General features: G+C 40.1%; 1 protein-coding gene across 1 annotated transcript in view; it reads right to left on the minus strand.

Moving 5' to 3' along the window:
* The window catches only part of LAMA4 (laminin subunit alpha 4), a 130,955-nt gene that overhangs the window by 66,266 nt on the left and 42,026 nt on the right, over positions 1-22,663 (minus strand). Inside the window, exons 4-9 of the mRNA XM_063096436.1 lie at positions 18,383-18,463; positions 15,326-15,540; positions 13,280-13,375; positions 11,376-11,527; positions 9,522-9,632; positions 948-1,059 (exon numbers count right to left, since the gene is read on the minus strand). Coding sequence (XP_062952506.1) covers positions 948-1,059; positions 9,522-9,632; positions 11,376-11,527; positions 13,280-13,375; positions 15,326-15,540; positions 18,383-18,463 — 767 coding nt within the window. The remainder of the gene's footprint in view (positions 1-947; positions 1,060-9,521; positions 9,633-11,375; positions 11,528-13,279; positions 13,376-15,325; positions 15,541-18,382; positions 18,464-22,663) is intronic.

The following is a 22,663-nucleotide window of genomic DNA, read 5'->3' on the forward strand; positions in this document are numbered from 1 at the left end:
TTGTATATTATAGGCACCAAAGGAAATGTAGCAAATGATTAATCTTGGCTCTATTAATCCAAGCCCTTTGCCTGGAATATGCCCCTGACACCTTAGTATAAAGGTATGAATCTCCCTCTGTGGGTCTCTATACTGTCATTGGACCCTGAGATGCACTCGGTGTTGTCATCCAGCTCTTAAGTATATAGTACAGTAAACATTGTGGAAACACAAGTACTGGATCTTAGCAGACTCTAAACCAAGGAAATCCTCTTTATCCTAGAACAAATGAAATCTCTTGTTTTCTGTTGGTAAATTGAAGGCTGTCTGTCTTTCAGTGTGCTATTAAAAATAGTCTTCAAAATGCAGCCTGCACTTACCAGAAGTTAGAGCACAAATAAGTAAACCTCCAAGAGGGAAGATAAAATCTGTCACAATATTTTAGGGCAAAGAAATCTCATACAGCCTCCTTCCCCCTTTTCTTCTGGACTGGAGACCTGAGCACGCTGCCTGCCTGGTCTTTGGGAAAGAGCATCACAGAAACAGCTTATGATGATTTGGATTAGCTGACAATTTATTGCCATTCTAAAGGAGATGTTTTCTCTGCAAATAACTTAGAAAAACATGCGATTCCTACTCAACTCTTGCATTTTAGACACTAGAGTATGCCATTTCCTCTGCTGGAAAGGTATTCTGGAATTCCATTTCTGTGAAGTGCCTGGAAAGGGAATGATTTTGTACATTTATTGTTGAACATCAACAGATAGTAAGTAGGTATGAGTGCTCAGAAACCTTAACTAAACAAATTTGAAATGAAGAACCTTATAGAAATTTAAACTTATAATAGTCTGCAAGTTCCTGGCACATAGTAAGCATTTATTATAGTAAGCCATTATTGCTATTGTTAATAACAGAAAGTGTTTAGTGTTTCCTTGACACTAAACCGAACCAGTAGAGAATATATTTACCTTGGATTTTATCCCTCATGTCGTGGGCTTGCTCTACAAGCTGAGTCGCATGGTTAATGGTGTCCATGCTTTCCTTCTGAACCAGTTGTCCCCTTCTTGAGGCATGACTTCCCTACAAAGAACCCACATGAACACTAGATTAAATTTATGAGAAAGGAATGTTGTATATGTGCATGTGGGAGTGGGTAGGCATAATGTATTCCATAAATGTAGATTTTCCTGGCATGCGAATGTTCTATAACATGTAAAATGGTTCCAGATGTCATGCATGAAAGCTGATGTGATGACCAGTTTTAGAATCACAGAATGCTATAAAATCAGATGCTATTCCTATGCCATCAGTCACAGTTCAATCCAAACCAGCTTCCTTTCATATGTATTTTATCCTTTGTGTTTTTCTGTATCTCAAGATGCCGGACTAGAAAATTATCCATGTCTGCTGATCAGTTTGACATTGTGCTGACCAAAGAGTTTAAAGTTTCAAAGAGAAAACTGTTGAAACCTTGAAATGCTCCATAGGTGGTCCAACCACCGCTGAAACTGAACTACCATAGAGATTTAAAGGATTATGCTCACTGGGCTAAATGCCATTTTCAGTGCTTCATTCCAAATTCCCATCAACATTGATGGCACTTGTGTACAAATAACTGCTCGAGCAGATTTGGCTCAGAGTGAATGGAGCTTTTCTCCCAGAAGCTGATTCCATCCTTTCAATTTGGGAGCTTCTGTTTCAGAGCTCTCACATAGTATTTGTCAAAATTAAATCCCAACTCAAATGTGGTTTCTGATGAAAGGGTGTGTGTGGGTGTGTATGTGTATGTGTGTGTTTCTGTGTGTGTGGTCAAGGATAGAAGCTGATCTAAGAGCACAGAAATGGTTCAAGTACAGGATACTGTACCTCCTTTTGGCATTAGAAAGACTGATTCAGGGGTTATATTTAAAGGAGAGGTTCTTCAGTCTGGCATTTGGTAAATGCCCACTTGCCTTTTCTGGTACCCTTTTGGCTCAGCTCGGTAACATAGTGCTACAAAACCTGAATGAACTGCAGGATGATCTGCTACACAGAGCACTGGTAAACCCGTTGCACAGTTTCCCCAGGATAGGGAAGTGGCTGTCTCAAACATCTCTCCTTTCACCCAGTGTTCCACTCAGAGGATTATGCCATGATTTTATCAGGAACGTTTTTACATTTCTCAGGTATAACCCAAGCAAGTGGCCTTCTAAGATGATCCAGGAAGGTAATGCAGAAATGGTATTATAGCAAACACATGCTTAGAGGCTTTTTATTGGGCAGGTCAATAATCCTGTCCATGCAGAGCAATGCTGCTGGAGTGGTGAAGCCCCTGGTGCAGAGGTAATGTGGCCATCAGTCCCTTCATCAACTGTGGGATCTCTGAATGGACTTTGCTTTCTGAGCCATTGTGTTCTTTCCTCCAATTACAGGCTTTCTCTTGGCTTGTTCTAATGCTTTCCAAAGAAACAATATTTGTGGTCATTTAAAAATTAGATGATACAGGAAATGAAATGAATCGTATTCTTGGTGTCACTCCTCCCTGCTTTTAAAAATTATGGGCGCAAACATTTAAAACATTTTAGAATTTTTAACAAGTTGATCTTTGATCCAGTTTAAATTGTGGATATTTGCAAAGTGCAACACTCACATTATTAGCGTTGGCTTTATTCTTCAAGGGAAAGATCTACCATAATTTCTGTCATAAAACTTATTTTTTGATATGGAAACTGAATTGAACCGGTGAAAGACAGCTGAAGGATATCATACCTGCTAGAAAACCTCCTCTTTCTGATAAACGCCAGAGGGCGCTATGAGATATATAAAATATGTATATATAAAAAGATATAAAATATATCTCTATATCTATCTATCTAATGTTCCAATCAGTGGTAAAGAGGAACATTCATTATTTTAAATTGTACAATTACTGACTATAATATATAGTGATGTCTTATTTGGATGCTTTATTTATTTTTTTGTAACTTTATTTCTGGAAGGAAAATAATGATAAAAATGATAAAACAGGTATGCCTTGCTTTAAGAAAAGCTGAAATCAAAATATTACCTCACAACCATAAACCAGAACTTTTTGATAATACAGCACATAAAAGGTAATGTACCTAGAATACTAGTTAAAATCAACCAGATTAAGTAAGAATAATAATCAATATCTAGAGTTATTATATATTTTATTGTTTAAACTGGGATGGTTTTGGGGAGTGAAAGGGGGAATTTTAGTAATCACTCTGGGACACAGGCATAAATAGGGACAGTCCTGGACAAAGCAATAGTTGGAATTAGTGTGCTGTTTCAGAACCCGTGCAGTGATGTCTACTTCTCTGGTTTACCTACCTACCAAACATTACTGACTTCCAAACACCCTCCCAGCCCTGAACTGTCCTCTAAGCTGCAGACTCAAATTTCTAATTGCCCTCTGGGCATTCACACATACCTCACTCTTTAAATGTCCAGAGAATCCTTTCTGTATTTTTAGTTTTGGTCATCCATTTCTCCAAGACAGAGCTTCCTTCCTTGCTACTCCTACCTCCAATTGGTCACCCCGTCTTCTTTATTTCTCTTGCCTTCTAGCCTCTTTCTCTTCCCACTACTACAGATCATTCCCATTCCCCACCAATCCTTTTCAAATGAAGACAAGGCAGCAATCAACCATTCTCCTGTCTAGTCTACTGGGGTGGTCTCCTAACCGGTGCCCTGCCCTCAGTCTCCAATTGCAGTCTCTCATCCATACTGCAGAGAAATATTTGTGAAATGAACATCTAATCAGCTCATTGCTCTAGGCAAATACTTCAATGACTTCTGAAGTCCACAGGATGAAGTCCACATGTTCTTGGGCATGGTAGGCAAGGCTCTTCATGATCTGGCCTCTGACAACTTCTTCAGCACTATCTCCCACTCTTTTCCTTACAATTAATCTTCTGCAAGGCCAAGGCCAAAGTTTCTTCCAGTCCCAATGATACAGAATGTTGTTTCACATCTCTCTGCTCCTGTAATACTTATCCCTTGCTTGGAAGTACCTGCTGACAGAGTTCACATTTTTCCCTTAGGGTTACTGGTCTGTACTATGCCTCTCATTAAATGCTGTGCCATAATTTTTTTTTTTTTTTTTACACATCTGTTTCTCTACTAGACTGTGAACATCTTGAGAGTAGTGCCTTATTATGTTCGTTTCAGTATCCCTGAAATAACAGTTATATATCAGGTGTTCAGTAATGCTTCTGGAATAGACACATATTCTTATTTTCATCCTGCCTTTTTGGCAGCACCAGAGATGAAGCTCAGATGCTTTCGATGTTTGGAGGTGACCTACTTTCCTTTCAGTCTTAAGGATCTCTTTGCATGAGTTGATATGCCGGGAGCTTTTGCTGTGGTTGAGGGAGTAGGGAGGAGAGCAGAGATGGAGGAGATGAAATGGAGGTGATGGTACCACACCTCATGAGCCACCCTTGGGGACTGGCCTTCGTGACTCTGGGCTCTGCAGTGAACCTTCAAGGTCCAGATGTTGAGGGGCAGCACAGAGACTGGGAGAGGGCCACATCGCCACCTCTACCTGTAGCCTGGCACCACTCTGACCTTGAATATGGTGGCTCTGGGAACATGGGAGAGTGAAATCTTGGCACAGTCTTTGGTATTTTCATTATGGATATGATCAGCAGTGGCAAGAGTGAGGCTCTTTTGAGCACTGGCTGTTGTGAACACAGATGCATGGGCATCCTTTAGAAATTTCCAGAAGTAGGTGGTGGGAAAGGGCTGTGAGACTTCCCCAAAGAGGGCTGGAGGACTTGGATATGGAGGTTGGAACAAAACCAGTAACCAGATGAATGTAACTTGTGAGATTTGGGTCACTTGAGATCCAAGTGGCAGGTAATTTGCAAACACAGATATTACCCGGAAAATTCAAGAGGCAACATTACTGTGATTTTTATCACTATGGGAACACACAATGAAATCCTTCACTCTACTTAAAGCCAAATATTAGTTATTTTCTTGATAAAAGCTTTCTAAGTCAAAGCTTTTCTAAAATCTTCCTACAAATCAATCACGGACTTTTCTAGGGCTTGAAGGATGCTTGAGAAGTCATGAAGAACAGCTCTGGGCATTTGTTTTGAAATGTTTTAGCAGGTTTTTGCACAGTCAGGACTGTTGTAGTTAGACGACTGTTATTTTTCAATAAAAATTGATGGAAACTGCCAGGTGAAAGTTCCAAGCAGCTTTATCATCAAGCTCCTGCTTTGGTGGTCTGTTCTTGTTGCCCAGGAGCCTTTTCTACTGTAATGTCACTTTCAAGCTTGCACTATTTCCTCTCTATGAAAGCCTGCATTTGGTTTACTTTAGAAGCAGGAAAATTGTGCAAGAAAAGGATCGGTAACTGTCTAAGCTGTAGGAGAAGCTAATCTTGGTGAAAATATTTCCTTAAGAATTGAAAACTTTTGGCAAGTTCCAACCATGATTCCGACATGAAATAACAATGAGTTTTCACAAAGATTTCTGTCTTGGTATTTCCTTTGAAACTTAAGAGAGTTCACTGCTCTTTGCAATGCTAGTGATTGGACTGATATGCACCATTGTTTGGGAACTTGGGACACAATTTTCATATGTATTTCAAAGTAGATGAATCTTGCAAGGGTACAATTAGAGTAATTTACATCTTTAGAAGCAAAATCTCTTAAAAGTTTAGGAGGTACAAAGTCAAAAGCGAATTTCAGAATTATTTTAACCTTTATTTTTGTAGAAAGTGAGAATTGTTTTGAAAAGAACTTTGACAGTTAAAAATGTCAAACACGAGTGTCTGAGAGCAGCAATTCTAGACCACTCTGGCCATCACTGTTGAAGCATCATCAGGAAAAAAAAAAAAAGGTATGAACCATTTTAACATGTTAGATATGGTGTCTTGTGACGTCATCTGCATTTTTTTGATTAGTATGAAGGGTGAATAGATATTTTTCTATTTGGCTCTGGGGGAGTGTATTGAATAGTCTCTCACATGGACTCTGCTCATGTTCTAATGTTTTTCTTTGTTAGTTTGTGACAGCTTTTACAAGTCATATTTCCCTTAATATTTTTCTCTGTCTAGTTGACCTTTTTGTTTATTTAGTTGTCTTACTGGGCATTTGAAATTTTATCTTGTCAAATCTATTAACGCTTTTAATTGTAATTCTTCATACTGTGTGGGAGTGTATTGTTATTTCCTTTCAAGGTATGATAATTATTTAGTTCTTTTTTCTTGTGTATTTGAGATTTATACTCAACTCTTCAATCTCTCTGGACTTTAGTCTATGGCATAAAATGAGGGTTGAAAGTTTTTTTTTTCCCTGCCAAACTGCACAATTGCTTTCTCAGGACAATTCCTTTTCTTTCCTATTATCATTTCATGCATCCTTTAGCGAACATTTACATTTTGTATTCTACATAATAAAGTTTATTTCTGAATGCTCTATAGGTCTTAGCCATAAAATGCTAAGGTACACAGCTTAATGACTAAAGAAAAGCCCAGGACCAGATGGATTCACAGCAGAATTTTATCAAACATTCAAAGAGGAATTGACACTGATTCATTACAAATTATTCCAAAAGAATGAAACAGACGCAAATCTCCCAAACTCATTCTATGAAGCAAACATCATCCTGATACCAAAACCAGGTAAAGATATAACCAAAAAAGAAAACTACAGGCCGATATCCTTGATGAATATAGATGCAAAAATCCTCACTAAAATACTAGCAAACAGAATACAGCAACACATACGTAAAATTATTCACCACGATCAAGTGGGATTCATCCCAGGGATGCAAGGTTGGTTCAACATATGCAAATCAATAAATGTGATACACCGTATTAATAAAGTCAAACACAAGGACCATATGATCATCTCTATAGATGCTGAAAAAGCATTTGATAAAATTCAGCACTCATTCATGACAAAGACCCTCTATAAGTTAGGTATAGAGAGAAAGTATCTCAACATAATTAAAGCCATATATGACAAACCACTGCCAATATCATCCTGAATGGGGAAAAGCTGAAAGCTTTTCCTTTAAGAACAGGCACTAGACAAGGATGCCCACTCTCACCACTCCTATTCAACATAGTGTTGGAAGTACTAGCCAGAGCAATCAGAGAAGAGAAGGAAATAAAGGGCATCCACATTGGAAAAGATGAAGTCAAACTGACCCTGTTTGCAGATGACATGATCCTATATATCGAACAGCCTAAAACCTCTACAAAAAAACTCTTGGAATTGATAAATGATTTCAGCACAGTAGCAGGATACAAAATCAACACACAAAAATCAGTAGCATTTCTTTTCTCCAATAGTGAACATGCAGAAGGAGAAATCAAGAAAGCCTGCCCATTTACAATAGCCACCAAAAAAATAAAATACTTAGGAACTGAGTTAACCAAGGATGTGAAAAATCTCTATAATGAGAACTACAAACCACTGCTGAGAGAAATTAGAGAGGATACAAGAAGATGGAAAGATATCCCATGCTCTTGGATTGGAAGAATCAACATAGTGAAAATGTCCATACTACCCAAAGTGATATACAAATTCAATGCAATCCCCATCAAAATTCCAAAGACATTTTTCTCAGAAATGGAAAGAACTATCCAGACATTTATATGGAATAATAAAAGACCATGCATAGCCAAAGCGATGCTGAGCAAAAAAAAAAAAAAATAAAGCTGGAGGCATAACACTACCCGACTTTAAGCTATACTACAAAGCTATAATAACCAAAACAGTATGGTACTGGCATAAAAACAGACACACTGACCAATGGAATAAAATAGAGAATCCAGAAATCAACCCACACACTTACTGCCATCTGATCTTTGACAAAGGCACCAAGCCTATTCACTGGGGAAGGGACTGCCTCTTCAGCAAATGGTGCTGGGATAACCAGATATCCATATGCAGGAGAATGAAACTAGATCCATACCTCTCACCGTATACTAAAATCAATTCAAAATGGATTAAGGATTTAAATATACACCCTGAAACAATAAACTTATTAAAGAAAACATAGGAGAAACACTTCAGGAAATAGGACTGGGCACAGACTTCATGAATACGACCCCAAAAGCACGGGCAACCAAAGGAAAAATAAACAAATGGGATTATATCAAACTAAAAAGCTTCTGCACAGCAAAAGAAACAATTGACAGAGTTAAAAGACAACAGAGTGGGAGAAAACATTTGCAAAATATATATCTGACAAAGGATTAATATCCAGAATATATAAGAAACTCAAACAACTGTACAAGAAGAAAACAAGCAACCCGATTAAAAAATGGGCAAAAGAGCTAAGTAGGCATTTCTCTAAGGAAGATATACAAATGGCCAACAGACATATGAAAAAATGCTCAACATCACTCAGCATCCGGGAAATGCAAATCAAAACCACATTGAGATACCATCTAACCCCAGTTAGGATGGCTAAAATCCAAAAGACTATGAACGATAAATGCTGGCGAGGCTGCGGAGAAAAAGGAACTCTCATACATTGTTGGTGGGACTGCAAAATGATTGCAGCCTCTATGGAAAATGGTATGGAGGTTCCTCAAACAATTGCAGATAGATCTACCATATGACCCAGAAATCCCACTGCTGGGAATATACCCAGAGGAATGGAAATCATCAAGTCGAAGGTATACCTGTTCCCCAATGCTCACTGCAGCACTCTTTACAATAGCCAAGAGTTGGAACCAGTCCAAATGTCCATCATTGGATGAGTGGATACGGAAAATGTGGTACATCTACACAGTGGAATACTACTCAGCTATAAAAACGAATGAAATACTGCCATTTGCAACAACATGGATGGACCTTGAGAGAATTATATTAAGTCAAACAAGTCAGGCACAGAAAGAGAAATACCACATGTTCTCACTTATTGGTGGGAGCTAAAAATTAATATATAAATTCACACACACACACACACACACAAAAACTGGGGGGCGGAGAAGAAGATAGAACAACCACAATTACTTTAAGTTGATACGACAAGCAAACAGAAAGGACATTGTTGGGGGGGAGGGAGGAGAGGGAGGAGGGAGGGAGGTTTTGGTAAGGGGCAACAATAATCAACCACAATGTATATCGACAAAATAAAATTTAAAACAAACAAACAAACAAAAAAATAGGGCTAACAAGGAAAAATAAATAGAAAAAGCTCCAATGAAATTATGAATATCATGAACCTCATAGTCAACAATAAAGAATAGAACAAACTTGAAAAAAGAAAAAAACAGCTTAATGACTATTCTAATTGAAACATATATCAATCATATCAACCAACAGCAAATACACAGAGAGTTTCTCATAAACAAAGTACTTTAAGAAAACCAATCAAAATGGGAAGAGACAGTGGAGACCGAGTATGTTAACTTTCTTCACAGGTCTGGCCTTGATTTATTTTAAGGCACATGGGTCACTGCATTTTTTTCTGGGCTGTGGTTAAGCCTTAGTTGTTTGTGCCTAGCCAGGCTCACACCAGCTAAATCCTCTCTTTGAAGGTGGTCCCAGAAACTGAATACATACCTTTTCAGCTAATTCCTCCACGTCAGACAGAAGGCTTTTCATTGTGTTCTCAGCATTGTTGATTTGTATCTTTTTTAGGACATACTGGTTTTCTCTTTCTGACAATTTTGTCTGTGAAAAAATGTGTTTTGAAAATAATCAGTAGAGGTGCACACCAGGTTTTAAAAATATACATAAAGCTCTTTCTGTGTAGAGTATGGGCTTCTTCTTTCAAAATAGTGGGGTCTGCAGGCTGCTGCAGCCTGGTGTGAGGTCTGCACATGGGGACCCGGGCTCCTAAAAGCTGAAATTCTGCAAGCTCCCCTCGCTAGGCCAGAGACCCTGGCCTGGGGTTGGGCTGGCCGTGGTGAAAGGGCACCTTTTCCTAATTTGCACAAAGGCACGATATAGGACGGTGGTGGCCCTGGGTGTCTGAGCTTTAAAATTTCCATTTGGTCAGGTCTTGGAGGAACTGGTCAACCCACCAGAAACAATGTAAATGGAGTTAAGAAATTCACTCTTCTCTTTTTAGTATAAAGAGAGCAATTCTCTTTATTTCAGACCACTTGGCCCTTCCTTTGCATTTTCAAGGAGTTGGGTCTCAATGTAGCTTTCCTCAAATTACTTTTGAGTAAGCCCTTCCCTGTTGGCACAGATCTTCCATCAGCTCTGATGATAACTACCTTTAAGTTGTGCCTTTGAGGAAAGAGAATTTGAGTGGTATATCCAGAGGTCTCAATCTGGGTGACTCCTCTGAGAATTAGTGCCCTCATGTGTTCAAACAGGTGAATTTAGAGAAGAACAATTCTTAAGTTTGGAATGCAATGCTCACTAAGATTCCGTCCAGCTCTACAGTATCATGATTTTTATTTTGGTTTACACTTCGCATATTTTGGCCAACTGCGGTGGATACCATTTGCACCTCCAAAAAATAATGTCTACTTACTATGCCGGGTACAGTTCTAACTGCTCTGCATACATCAACTCATTGAATTCTCTCACCAGCCCATGAGATAGCAATAATTACCAAGAAACTGAAGAATAAAGAGGTTAAATAACTTGCCCAAGGTCACACAACCAGTAAGCCTCAGAGTTGAGATTTAAATGCAATCTGGTTTCAAAGCCTGTGTTCTCAATCATTAGGCTAAATTGACTAACAAAGTAAAACAATTGCGGTGGCATTAATTTTGTTGTCCTTTCAGTTAATTATTATTATTTTTTAAAATATCCTTTGGATGTGATAGAAGCCCATGATTTAGGGGAAGGAAAACTCTTAAAACTTAGATTACAAGGACCTTTATAAAACTGTTTTTTACTGTTGCCTGCCTTTCACTTGTTTATTAGATATTAACCAGTAGACCTACGAGGAGAAACAGGGCATGAGTGTATGTTTATGTATGTGAGCGTGGGAAAATCATAGAGAATTACAGAAGTGAGAAGGAAAGGCCGGGGAGGGAGGAGAACGACGGAGCAAAAGAGGGAGAAAGAGAGAGAAGGGATGCTTCTAGAGGCTAAGGTGATGGTTGGTTTGTGGTATTGCCTTGAATAGCTCATACACAGCTTCACAAAGGAAATAAGAGTGTTTTTCTTCCCTCAGTGGCTTTGTACATAGACAGTAGCCTTTTAGTCATTTAATTTTTCATAATAACCTCTTTTATAGATGGCAGCTTTTGGTTTGGGCCGAAGATCATGGTTATGATCAACTTCTCATAATTTCCTATGATATTATGTATGTTATGTACGTTAGGCCTCAGGTTTAACCAGTTTTAATATAGCTATGGGACTCAGATACCAAAAGGGCATAGAAGGAGTTACTAGAAGCGACCTGTGAGACCAGAATGAGAGCTCAGCAGAAGGTACGACATTCCTGCATACTTTGAGGAGGAAGATGGTGGCGTTCATTTCATTCATGTGCCTATGAGCAGCGGCACCGGAGGACATGCTCAGCAGCCCAGCTTTGCTTTCTTCCATGGAGAGCGCCGCTAACCGCAGGTCATCCGTCAGATCCCAGACACACTTGTCGCAGCCTGGCGGTAAAACGGGCAGGTCATTTCTTCAGAATCAAAGTTAACCTCGAGGCATGCCACTTGAAGTAGATCCTGAATGTGTACTTTCTTGGTTAATACCATTTTTATTATTGTTTCCTGAGGAGCTGTTCAGGGTCACAGACTAGTCCTTACACTCCAAGTGGAGCAGAGCCTAAGACGAGCCAGACTATACAGCAGGCGCTATCCCCGCTTAAAACATAACAAAAACAAACACATGCAAGGGGAAAGCAGGTTAACATGGACATGAGGTGCTGAATGGAGAAAGAAAGGAAGCACAAAGGGCATCTGACAGGTGGATGGGAAGGAGAGCCCTGTCTGCTTTTCCTCAGTGGTGGGAAATCTCTCTGGAAGGATGCTATTTTTGTTAGGCTTTGGGCTCTTGCTTGGTGCCAGCTAGTGAAGAGGACTATTTGCTAGGCAGCCTCCTTTCCTATTGCTTTTCTCAGTCAGTACCAGCTGCTAGCACCTGCCTTCACCTCACCCCAGGGAGGGCTGAGCTCCACCACGGCCCCAGCTCCTGCATAGGTGAGCACTCCTGCGGAGGGAGGTGTGCAGGGCTTCGCTGTCTGTGAATGCTGCTTCCCCTGACACTTGATGATGATGCACGCGGCAGGGCAGGTCACAGTTTCCCATTGCTCCTAGCCTTTCACGTTTGAGTTCCTCTGACCACTGCCATCACACCCAGGACCCAGTGCTCTTCTGTGACACATTCAAAAGCACAGCTCATCATGCTCTGAAACTTGTCTTCACCACCTTTGGCAACTTGCCTGTTCCCAGTCTCTTTCCCTGAGACTGTGGTCTCTTCTAGAGAACCGATGAAGGGAGACTGAAGGGTTAATCGTTGTTAATATGTTAATTTGTTATTTGGAGTTTAACATGGTCTTACTTATAAGCTCTCTCAAGGGGAGGAATCTCTTTTCTGGTGGGGGAGATGCTTAGGGTCAGACAGGCATCTTGGTGTCCTTCAAATGACCTTGCCCAGGGCGCCACCTATTTGATCAGTGTGTAAACTTTGCCCTGCTTGTGCATCACATCCTATGCCATCTTCTAAGATGTGATTCGCTGGTAATATTCATCTCTTCTGCTCAGAGGTACTGAGCGACCAAGAGACTTTTGTTTGGGGAAAAGAATGCCTGATGTTAAAATAGTCTTTAAACCCAAAATTTTGTTTTCAGTATAACTGCTTATGATTTCATTAATAGGAGTAACAGAGAAATCCAGGAAAGAAAGAAGGCAGCTCTATTTTGTCAAGCCTGAGTATTTTATTTCTGGTCCTGCTTCAAATTTGGAGTGATTTGAGAAAATTCATTTAAATCTGTTGGTATTTCAGTTTCCCTAGGTGTTGTAAAGCACTGTCTGTATGTCATATTATCCAAGGACCCAAAGAGACAATATAGACAAAGGAGCTAAAATGAGCTCTGTCATTGGAAGTTGTGTTTTTGACTTTGTATTTACCCCTTAGGCAAGATATTGAACAGAAATACTTAACAAGACAAGTTTTCTAAACTAGAGCTATGTAAATGTAAACCACCTATTTGCCAATTGGAGTCAAGTGGATCACCAAGCAGCTTTCGTGCAGGGTCCATTTGGTTGAGATGCAGACAGGGTTAACTCCAGGGAGGGGCTGAGGCAGTTTTTTAAAGAGAGTGATATTGCATAGCTCTTCTTAATCCCACACCTGCAGCACATTAGGGAAAGTGGGGTTAGTCAATCATGTAGTGTTATTTTTACTTATGGTTGGGCAGTCCATGCCTGTAGGGGGTTCAGAACCTTCTTCCAAGCACTCTCCGGTTACGCTGTCACAGGGGCCTCCCCCACAATTGCACACTGTGGGAAACAAAAACAAGAGATTAGGGATTCATTTCTTAATGCTTAAAATATGCCAATATTTTCATGATTTCTAGAAATACTGGCTATCCATGTAGAATTCTTCAGTGGAGATTAATTATATTATTCCTTAGGGCTGTGTGGAATCTATGATATAGAGTTTATGCCCCTCAGCTATTTAAGCCACAACCCAATGAAATTTTCAAAGGTGATCCTGGGCAAAATGGAATCTAAGTTTTCTAGAATTCCTCTTTCAACTCTTTGGGATTCTGACATGACTGCACAACTGTTTTGTCCGAAAAAATCCTGGTAAGTTTCACAGGGAGTCCATCATTCAACTTGAAATTCACTGCAGACTGATTCTCCCGTTTAATCCAACTCCAGGGTTGGTCTTTGCCAGGTGCTCAGGAGAAGCAGCCCAAGGAAGAGTGAATAAAGAGGCCCAGGAGCAATTCCCACAGCGCTTGACCTTTGGCAAGACAGACTCCAAACCTCCAAATTATAGCCATCAGTGGGATAGCTAGGAATAATGTTGTGGAAAGAATTAGGAACAGATTTACACGAATGTAGAAGACCTACGAGTCCGTTATTCATCTATTGATGATTTTCAACAATGCCTTTTGAAAAAAGCAAAAACAAAACCCCAACCTCATCAGGTTTTCATTTTCCACTGAGTTTCTGAGTGGAAATTAATTTGTAATATTTAAAGAGCCATTCCTAAACTATCTTGGCTAGCAATAGCTGGGATAGAATTGTGAATTTTCCCCTACTCCTTAAATGTCTTTACAGAATAATCATACAAAATTAGCTTCAAGGGGGCATCCATTTATTCATTTCAGCTTTTAATGTTGCACAAAATGCAGACTTATTAAGCCATTCGGCAAAATCATGTTTTATTGCTTCTGACATTAGCTTCTCTTCTAAGAGTGATCTGCATCTTTGTAGTTTAAACATAAGTTTGGTAAATGTTTTGAGAACCAGGATGTCAACCTTGCAGGCTTTGATTTTACCAGCACTCTTTCTGATGACCACTTTCTCTCTCTTTGGTCTGAGTGGACACAGTGCTCCTTTCTTCCCGCTTCATTCACGGTGTTAATGGCTCTGTGCACATTGCTGTTTTGTAGGCATGTTACTGTTATTGTGACTTCTGCAGGTCATACGTGTTCCCTTCTTAATTTTAAACTCTTCACTTCTTAAATTTTTCTGAGTGGGAATCTTTTTCAGTGAGAGAGTTTCTTACAGAAGCATGACACAAGAGCAAAATATTGCCTTCTCTCCCTTCCTTCCCTCAAAGTCAGGATAAGAAATAATCTCAGCCTTCCTTTACTCCTAGAGGAAAGCCATTTAACTTCACTTCTGAAGAGCTTCACTCTCTGTGGCAAATAGATTGGCGAAATCATAACTAAAATTCGTACATTTCGCTCTAACTAAAGTCTAACCAGGAAGATTTCTTATACTCTCCCTGAAATATTTATTCTGACAATATGAAGACACTGGGGGAGAGGTCGTGATTAAATTGTATCCTTGGTTTGTTAATCTTGTCAAGTTTACCAAACATAACTGAAAGAAGAGACAAAGCCTCCAGAGTAAGAACACTGATTTGAATGATGCAAGATTTCATTCAGTCCTCTGTCAGTGATAGGTAATCCATGGAGGTCTGATTTATTTCTTTGATCAAAAATGGAAAGATATAAGATGATGAGACAAAAGTTCATTTGTGTTAGTGTCTCCTGGTCCATTCTACCCATGAGCTAAGTTTCATTAGTAGCCTTGATAAAAATTTCTATCCCTAGTGAGTTTGGGAAGCACATACCTGAGAATGTACATTGCCCTGGAAAAGTGACAGGGGGCACTTGCAATATTTTCCCAAGATAAACTCTCCCTCTAAATTCAGTATTGACAGAGGGCCATGCTAGACAGGCAGCTGGCTTAGGATTTATAGTATTATACCTGCACAGTTCTTGGCTGTCCTGGCATCCCCATAATAGCCAGGAGCACAGCGTTCACACTTAAATCCGGTGGTGTTACGTAAGCAATTCCTACACTGGCCAGTGACTTCATCACAGTATTCAAAGATCAGGTTGGGATCTGAATTTCCACTGCAGTCACATTTCTTACAGGTGCTTCCAATGAGTAAGGGGTTTCCATAGTAACCAGGAGCACATCTGAAGGGGAATATCACATGTTAAACATTGAGCATCCATAGTTTTTCTTCCTTTTTACCTTCTTTAGTACATAGAAGAAAGGTGTGGTGGATACCTGTACATTGCCTTCCCAGAATCTTTCCCACTCTCCCAACTTCCTAGCAGGATGAGACTTTGTTTTTAAGGAACTATCTTTCCCCATTGTGTGGTAGGCCATTCAGTTCAGCCTGGCCTCCAGACGTAGGAGTGTCTGGATTGAGCTAGTGTGAGGCGCAATTTTTTGATTGTGCCAGGGACGGTCATGAGTGGCATGATGGGTGGGGACAGATATGCTAAATGTACTGTGATGAGATGCATCAGTAGGGTGCAGCTGAAAAACGTCCTGGCCAAAATATTAGCAACACTTCTATTGAGAAACATTGGTCTAAATCTCCATCTGTCTTGCCACAGTAAATTTTTCAAATAACCAAGCCTGAGCTAATCAGTGCCAGGCATTCTCCTGGTCAAAAGAGATTGTCTCAGGAGTGATTCAGTCAGAATGTAGCTCAGACTCTTGTTTGAGGGTCATGGAAAAGTATTCTCTCCATCTTCAAGAGAATGGACAGGTAGCAGGTAGCACTCTTAGCTGCTGGTAGGCATCTTGTGACTGAGCAAAGCCAACTCGGAGACAAAGCAGATGACAGAGTTGAGAAAAACATGAATAAACAGAATTGGAGAACAGATTGCCATTCTTCCGGACATTTTAGATATGCACACCTACAGAGGCCAGGCACCTACGTGCATTTATTTTGGGGGAAGAGCCAATGCTTATGGTCATGCCAGCTGGGCTCTCAACAAGGGAGCCCAGCTGAGTTGGAGAGCATAGACTGAAATCCATCTCGCCTTTGCTTACCCTGCCAAGCTGTGCACCCTGCCCAGAGGAGGAAATGCCTTTCTCTACTTTTTCCAAAAGTGCCTTATGGGTCACCAGAGACCCTGCTGTGAGTGGTAGGACTGCAGGCTCTGTCTGTGGGGACAACTGCTAGTAGCCTCTAGCCAAATGTTGTCTTACTGCAGCTTGGAGAGAATGAAGGACTTAGATTGTCAGAGCTTCCTATTTTTGAAGGAAAAAGTGGAAATTTTGATTTTTATGTGAAATTGCAATTTTTAAAGGTTGGCTCAAACTTTGTAAGAATATCGTACAGGTCAAACTACACATGTTTGCTGGGTGATTGCAGACTCTCCTTTGCCATGGACTCTACACTAGTGCAGAAGACAGGCTAACTGGAGCTTAAGACGCTTTGGGAGTGGCTGGAAAGAATGTGTGGTCCCACATAAAGGGGTCAAAGGTTAACTTCCAACACAAGAAAAAAGAAGAAAGAGGACCAGTAAAGGTTTTGAACTTGATGAAAGAGGTGAAAGGAGACCAGTGTTGGCTCCAGAGTGCAGGATGGGCTGCAGGCTGGCACAGGGAGGCTCGGGTAGGGTGTGGAGGGCCTGGGCTGGGGCGTTGGCCTTGGGAGTGGAAGGGAAGGAAGGGCTTTCCAAGGAAATCAACAAGCCCTGGCCAGTAATAATAAGACACTACATTTTTAAAGTCTTCCCTTTAAAGTAAAAGAATCACAATTCAGAACATTTGAAAAATAGAGAAATGAAAAAAAATCACACCTGTAATCTCAGGACCCTAACAAAATCACTGTTCAACATTTTGTGTATGTTCTTCCAGCCTTTGTTCCCATGTTTCAGTGTTTTGGTGTAGTTGTAATGAAGTAGTATGTTCGGTCTTTACACCCTTTGCTTGCGTTGTATCTCATAGCTTCACCTACATGAGTTTATTGAGTTACCACAGACACCTGGGAGGGAGGCCACACAGGCCTGGTTTTCTGAGGCTGACAGGCTTTACTCTGGTTTTCCAGGGTCTCTTAGCTAGGAAGTCACAGTGCAAGGCCCAGACCTTCTGACCCTGATGTTCTTTCCTTTGCTCCACCCTGGACCACACTGATGCTGCTATAAATGAATGAGTGAATTCATCCAACAGAGGGGCAATTCATGTCCAGTTTATGCAAGACATAGAGGGAGACAGGAAGAGGAAAAACACATAGCCCATGCTCTGAAAGAACAGGAAATGAATTAAATGTGATTATACATAATATCATGAACTCCAGAAACCAAGGTCTTCATAGAATGAAGATGAGGATGAGGATGAGGATGAATGCAAGTTCTTCACAATCCACAGAGATACTCTAAGAGGAAATGTTCAATGAGTTTTGTTGTTTACACTTTTTCATGTTTTTGCACCTTGGTTTACAAGCCCTCTGGTCCCTAACCCAGCATAAATTGTTGCTTTATAGAACACGTGGCTGGATTGAATCTCTATCCTTTGCTGAAGTTCACCAAATAGAGAATATTAGATTTTTGGGCCCACTGAAATGGGACTCCGATCTCCCACCTCATTGCACAGCTGGGAATCTTGAGGTCTGGGGGTGAAGGGACTTGCCCAAGCTCATAGAGGCCAGTTGCCAGTTACTTCCTTTTCTCCATTTAATTCCACTGTATTTGATCTCCATAGGTTGTCCCCTGGTTTTCCCCAGGGCTCCAAAGCTCTCTCTAGGTTTAACTACAAACTCAATATCCTACTTCCCTGTCCATTTATCCTGAAATGTAGCCCTGGCCTGGACCCCTGGGAAACATATTGCTATAGTTGTATTTGGGGCATGGGATTTAGGGAAAGCTTCCCCAAGGGGTTCTGAATTGTGGTGCCGACCCACTCCTCTCAAGCATCCACTTCAAGACCTACTGAATGAAACATGGCAGAGCTGGTGAGTGTAAGAAGCAGAAAGCTTCCTTTGACGCACATGGAAAATAGAGAATTTTACTAGCCTACCTTTCACAGTTAGGTCCAGCATAGTTTTCTTTACAAATACACCGAACAGCTCCATTTTTCCTATAGCAGGATTCTGCAAAACTAGAATTGTAAGTGAATGTTAGAAGGCAATTCCATGCATCACTGAGGGGGTTGTCTTAATTTTTTATTAGGTTATATTTACATTGATCCCCTTGAAGTTCTAATGGGTGTGATCCTTTGCATTATTTAAACTTATTAAACTTATCTTGCAGGAAAGTTTAGACCAGCAGGCCCAGACAGAAAATGCAGTCCATTTCCCAGGTCTTATACATATATTTCAAATACAAGTCTAAAATACATATGTTGAAGCCAGAAATAAAATAATCAAATTTTACCTGTGATTTTAGGTTTATATGAGAATTTCCTCTTATTCCCACCACTTGCTATAATAAAAAATACCCTGTAATCTCCATAATTTCTTAATTTCTTTTATGGGTACCTTAAAGATTGCGAATAAGGGGGGTGTAGGAGCTGGCTGGAGTTGACCAGAGTCACAAAGTGAGTACTCTACAATAACAGGATTCTACTCTACGGAATCTCTCTACTCCTTTTCTTTTTTTTTAAAGAATATAAATAAGGATATAGGAAATAATAAAAAATACTGGTTCAGCAGAATAAATTACTACGCTAATTATTAAGGCAGGGAAATGGAGTATTACTCTCCACATATTTGGGAAATTCTACACAGACACATGAATCATGTGGGGCATAGGTGTGTGTGTGTGTGTGTGTGTGTGTGTGTGTGTGTGTGTGCGCGCGCGCGTGTGTGAAAATGTTTAGACTTTTAAATTAGTCTCATTAGGTACTGAACCATCAATGAACTGCGGCCCGCTGCTCTCACGTTCCTGCACGCGTCAGCAATTTTACCCCAATGGTCTTCAGAGGAAAGCAAGTGGACGTGTTTGCTTTGTTGGAGGATGTTTACAAAATCAGTCAGAAAACAATATGTGCTTCTTAGTGAAAGGCAATACTCATGATTTATTTTCTCTAACAGTTTGAGAAAAACATTCCAACGAAATTACATTTCTTAGCCTTTTCCCTTTATTTTGCTTGCTCTTACTCCTTAGCCTGCTTAAAGAAACAGTGCCAGTTAAGAGTGCAGAACATGAACAAACCCCGCCCCCTGCGCCATCCTTCTCTGAAGTTGTTCCACCCAGCCGCCTGCCCACTGCTTGAAGGGTGAGACATCTGTTGGGGCATCGGGAGTCGTCTGCTTTTAGCTGATGTCCTGCTGTTTCCAACAGATGACATTTTCCTTAACTGGACCGATTACCATGGCTACGCCTAGACATGGCGGATGTCTGGCCAACCCCCAAATAGATACATGAACTGTATGCAAATGGTCCCTAGGAACAACTGCCTGACCACTGGCTCGAAGGCACTGAGGGTTCATTTTTGGTATCTATCAGCATCGACTGCTTATGTTTTTCTTAGGATAAACTCTGATTTTGATGAGGGAAATAAAAACACCGTGCCTCTCTCAGCCCGCTCGAACTGCTGTGGCGTCCCTTCAAGTGGAAGGGTGCCCTTTGTTCTTGGAAGACCCTTAGGGAGCTAGAAGAAAAATAGACTCAGCCCTTTATTTGTTTGCATAACTCCTTCAAGCATTATTTCCTTGGCTATTGTTGGAGTGGGTTAGAAATCGTGATTCTCATTTGAATTTAGAATAAGGTTTTTAGGTAAATGCATGTATGGGGCAAAAGCCCTCGGACATGGGACCACAGCCCATCTAATCAACTCTTAATCACTGGTTAGGTAAGGGACTGTATACTTTAATTATTTTAGAGATGACAGGTAATTGTCATACCGGTTCTGTTAAGAGATTTTAAGAATTGCTAAAGGGAAAGTTGTGGAAAAAATGTTTGCTAGGGGCAAGCTGTCTGCTGGGGGGAACTTTGGAGATAACTGTATTTAGATTTTATCATAAGAGTGTGTAACTTTTGCTTAAGGAGAGGTCAGACTTTAGATAATGAGCCAGTTTGACCAATTTAGCCCTTTACTAATTGTACTTTGGAATGTCACTTTAATTGACTGATGTTACTAGTTTCCATTGTTAAGCTATACTTAGCCATAGACAACTTTTGTAACACTGCCCATGTCCTTATGTACTACTTTGATGATTGAATCCACTGATTTTTCTTGTAAAACTTCCTTGTCTTGTCAATAAAAAAGTAAGGCTGATTTTGGATCAGGGCTGCTCCCCTGATGGGTAGCAGTCCCTCTAGGCCTCATTGATTGTATTTTGAGTGAATTCTTTCTTTATCTTTCCTTCGTCTGGGTTACACAGAGGAAAGTGTAACATATTGTAACTGGAAATCCAGATTCTGGGGCTGTAGGTTCAACTAGTGAATCTTGCAAAGTGTAATTCAGATTCCATACAAGGTGCTTCTTTGAAAAGTCCTGGCACGTTTATTTTTACATAAAGTAGCAATATGAATATTTTAAGAAGCTGAAAGAGGCAATGGGGCATTTGATTTTTGATAAGATATTTGATTAGTATTTGAGATTAGTTAACTAAGTCAATAATAAGGCTAGATCAAAGGTTAGAACTTTATAGGATCCAAGCGAACGTGTCCTGTTCTGTGACCACAGACTACCCCTTCCCCGACTTAGTAGAGCTATTGGCACTACAGAGAAAAATCTGTGAGATTTCAGAGGTGGTTTCTCACACCCTTACCAAGTCCTCATCACTTCCACATAATATTGTTTACTCAGGGGTGACACACTTTTGCTTTCATTTTAATTTTCAGCATGTTTTTCACTTTCAATTCTGTGCTACAGAGACTTCAGTTTTCCTATCTGTGATAAGTACCTAACTTCAGAGTACATTCCCTGCGTCCCTCCACTGCTCCTTGGAACTCTGGACCCACTCGTACACACGGAGGGAACATGGGCGGAAAGGCAGTCCTGGATGCCTTTGGAACCTGTGTCCTCTTTCAGAACAGAAGACTCATTTCCCAGTTGGCAAGTGTCTGCTTCATTTCCTGGAAAGAGTCAACAGCCTTCAGAAGTGCTTCTAGCTCAACTAAAATACTGGATGACCTGGCTCAAAAGGTAAGGGGTCATTTGCTCTAGGAGCGTCAAAAAAATTGCTGTGTTTTGACTTATTTTAATGGAGGCAAAATTGTTTGACTGTTTTATTTACTGCTGTGTCACCAGTGACTAACACATGACTGGCACACAATAAGTACTCAAAGAAATTCCAGTTTTTATACTGGCACATAGTAAGTGCTCAACAAATACATGATTGTATGTAGATAAGACTTCTCAATCCATGGAGAATGATGTTCTAAAAGTCTTACTTCTCAAGACATTAATGTCAGATAATGTAGATAAAGTCTTGTCATGTGAATGGGGCAAAAAGTGCAAAAGTAGGACAACACCATTAGAAGGAAGCATCTGGGGTTGCCTTCCTAATTCATCTGTTACTATCTAAAGATACTGTCTGCAGCTCAAAGCTTATAATGTCATAGAAGATGCCGCACGGCATCTTTATATGGAAGAATGAGTAAAACTGGTTATTAAAAAGTTGGAGGTAAATATACTTAGCAAAATGACTGTACCATGGCAAGAAAGAGATGTGTTAAACATCTCATCAGATGTGGTTGACTCCTGTTTGAAAGCAGAATATTAATGAATAATTGAAGAACATACCTAGATGAGGCAAAGGGACTTCGTAAATCAGGACATACTTGAGTGAAAATAACAGAACATTTAATATTTGCATTTTCTACTCTTACTCTCAGTACTATCCATTTTGCACACATTATTAATACTATCAGACATGAAAAATCACAAAGCAAGGTCCAGGGCAGTTTAATTGTTCCTAAAGAAAGATGGGGCTGTAAAATGTCTGACTTCTTTGTTAACTGTCAGCAAAGTTATAGGATTTGAAAACATCACAGGCTATTAGGTAAAATACTAGTCAAAATACTAGTAAATACATTAAGTTAAATTAAGATAAAAAAATTAGGGAGCAATCTGGTTGCCATCCTATATCTCTCTTTTCTCTTTATAAGTAAGTGTGTGAATGTGCATGTGTGGCAGGTACTCAGGATTTTTTAAAGTCGTTTTATGTGCATTATTTAATTTAATATTTACAACGGTTATCAATTACATAAATATTACATCCAAACACTTAGAACAGTGACTGACATAGAGCAAGTAAAGTATAAGCATTAGAAAAAATTTGTTATGTGTTCAGTAAAGCCAACATCGACATTACACCTCTCCATGTACAAGGCATCAGCCCAAAAGCTC

This window comes from Cynocephalus volans, chromosome 5, assembly GCF_027409185.1.
Source record: "Cynocephalus volans isolate mCynVol1 chromosome 5, mCynVol1.pri, whole genome shotgun sequence".
Lineage (NCBI taxonomy): Eukaryota > Metazoa > Chordata > Mammalia > Dermoptera > Cynocephalidae > Cynocephalus > Cynocephalus volans.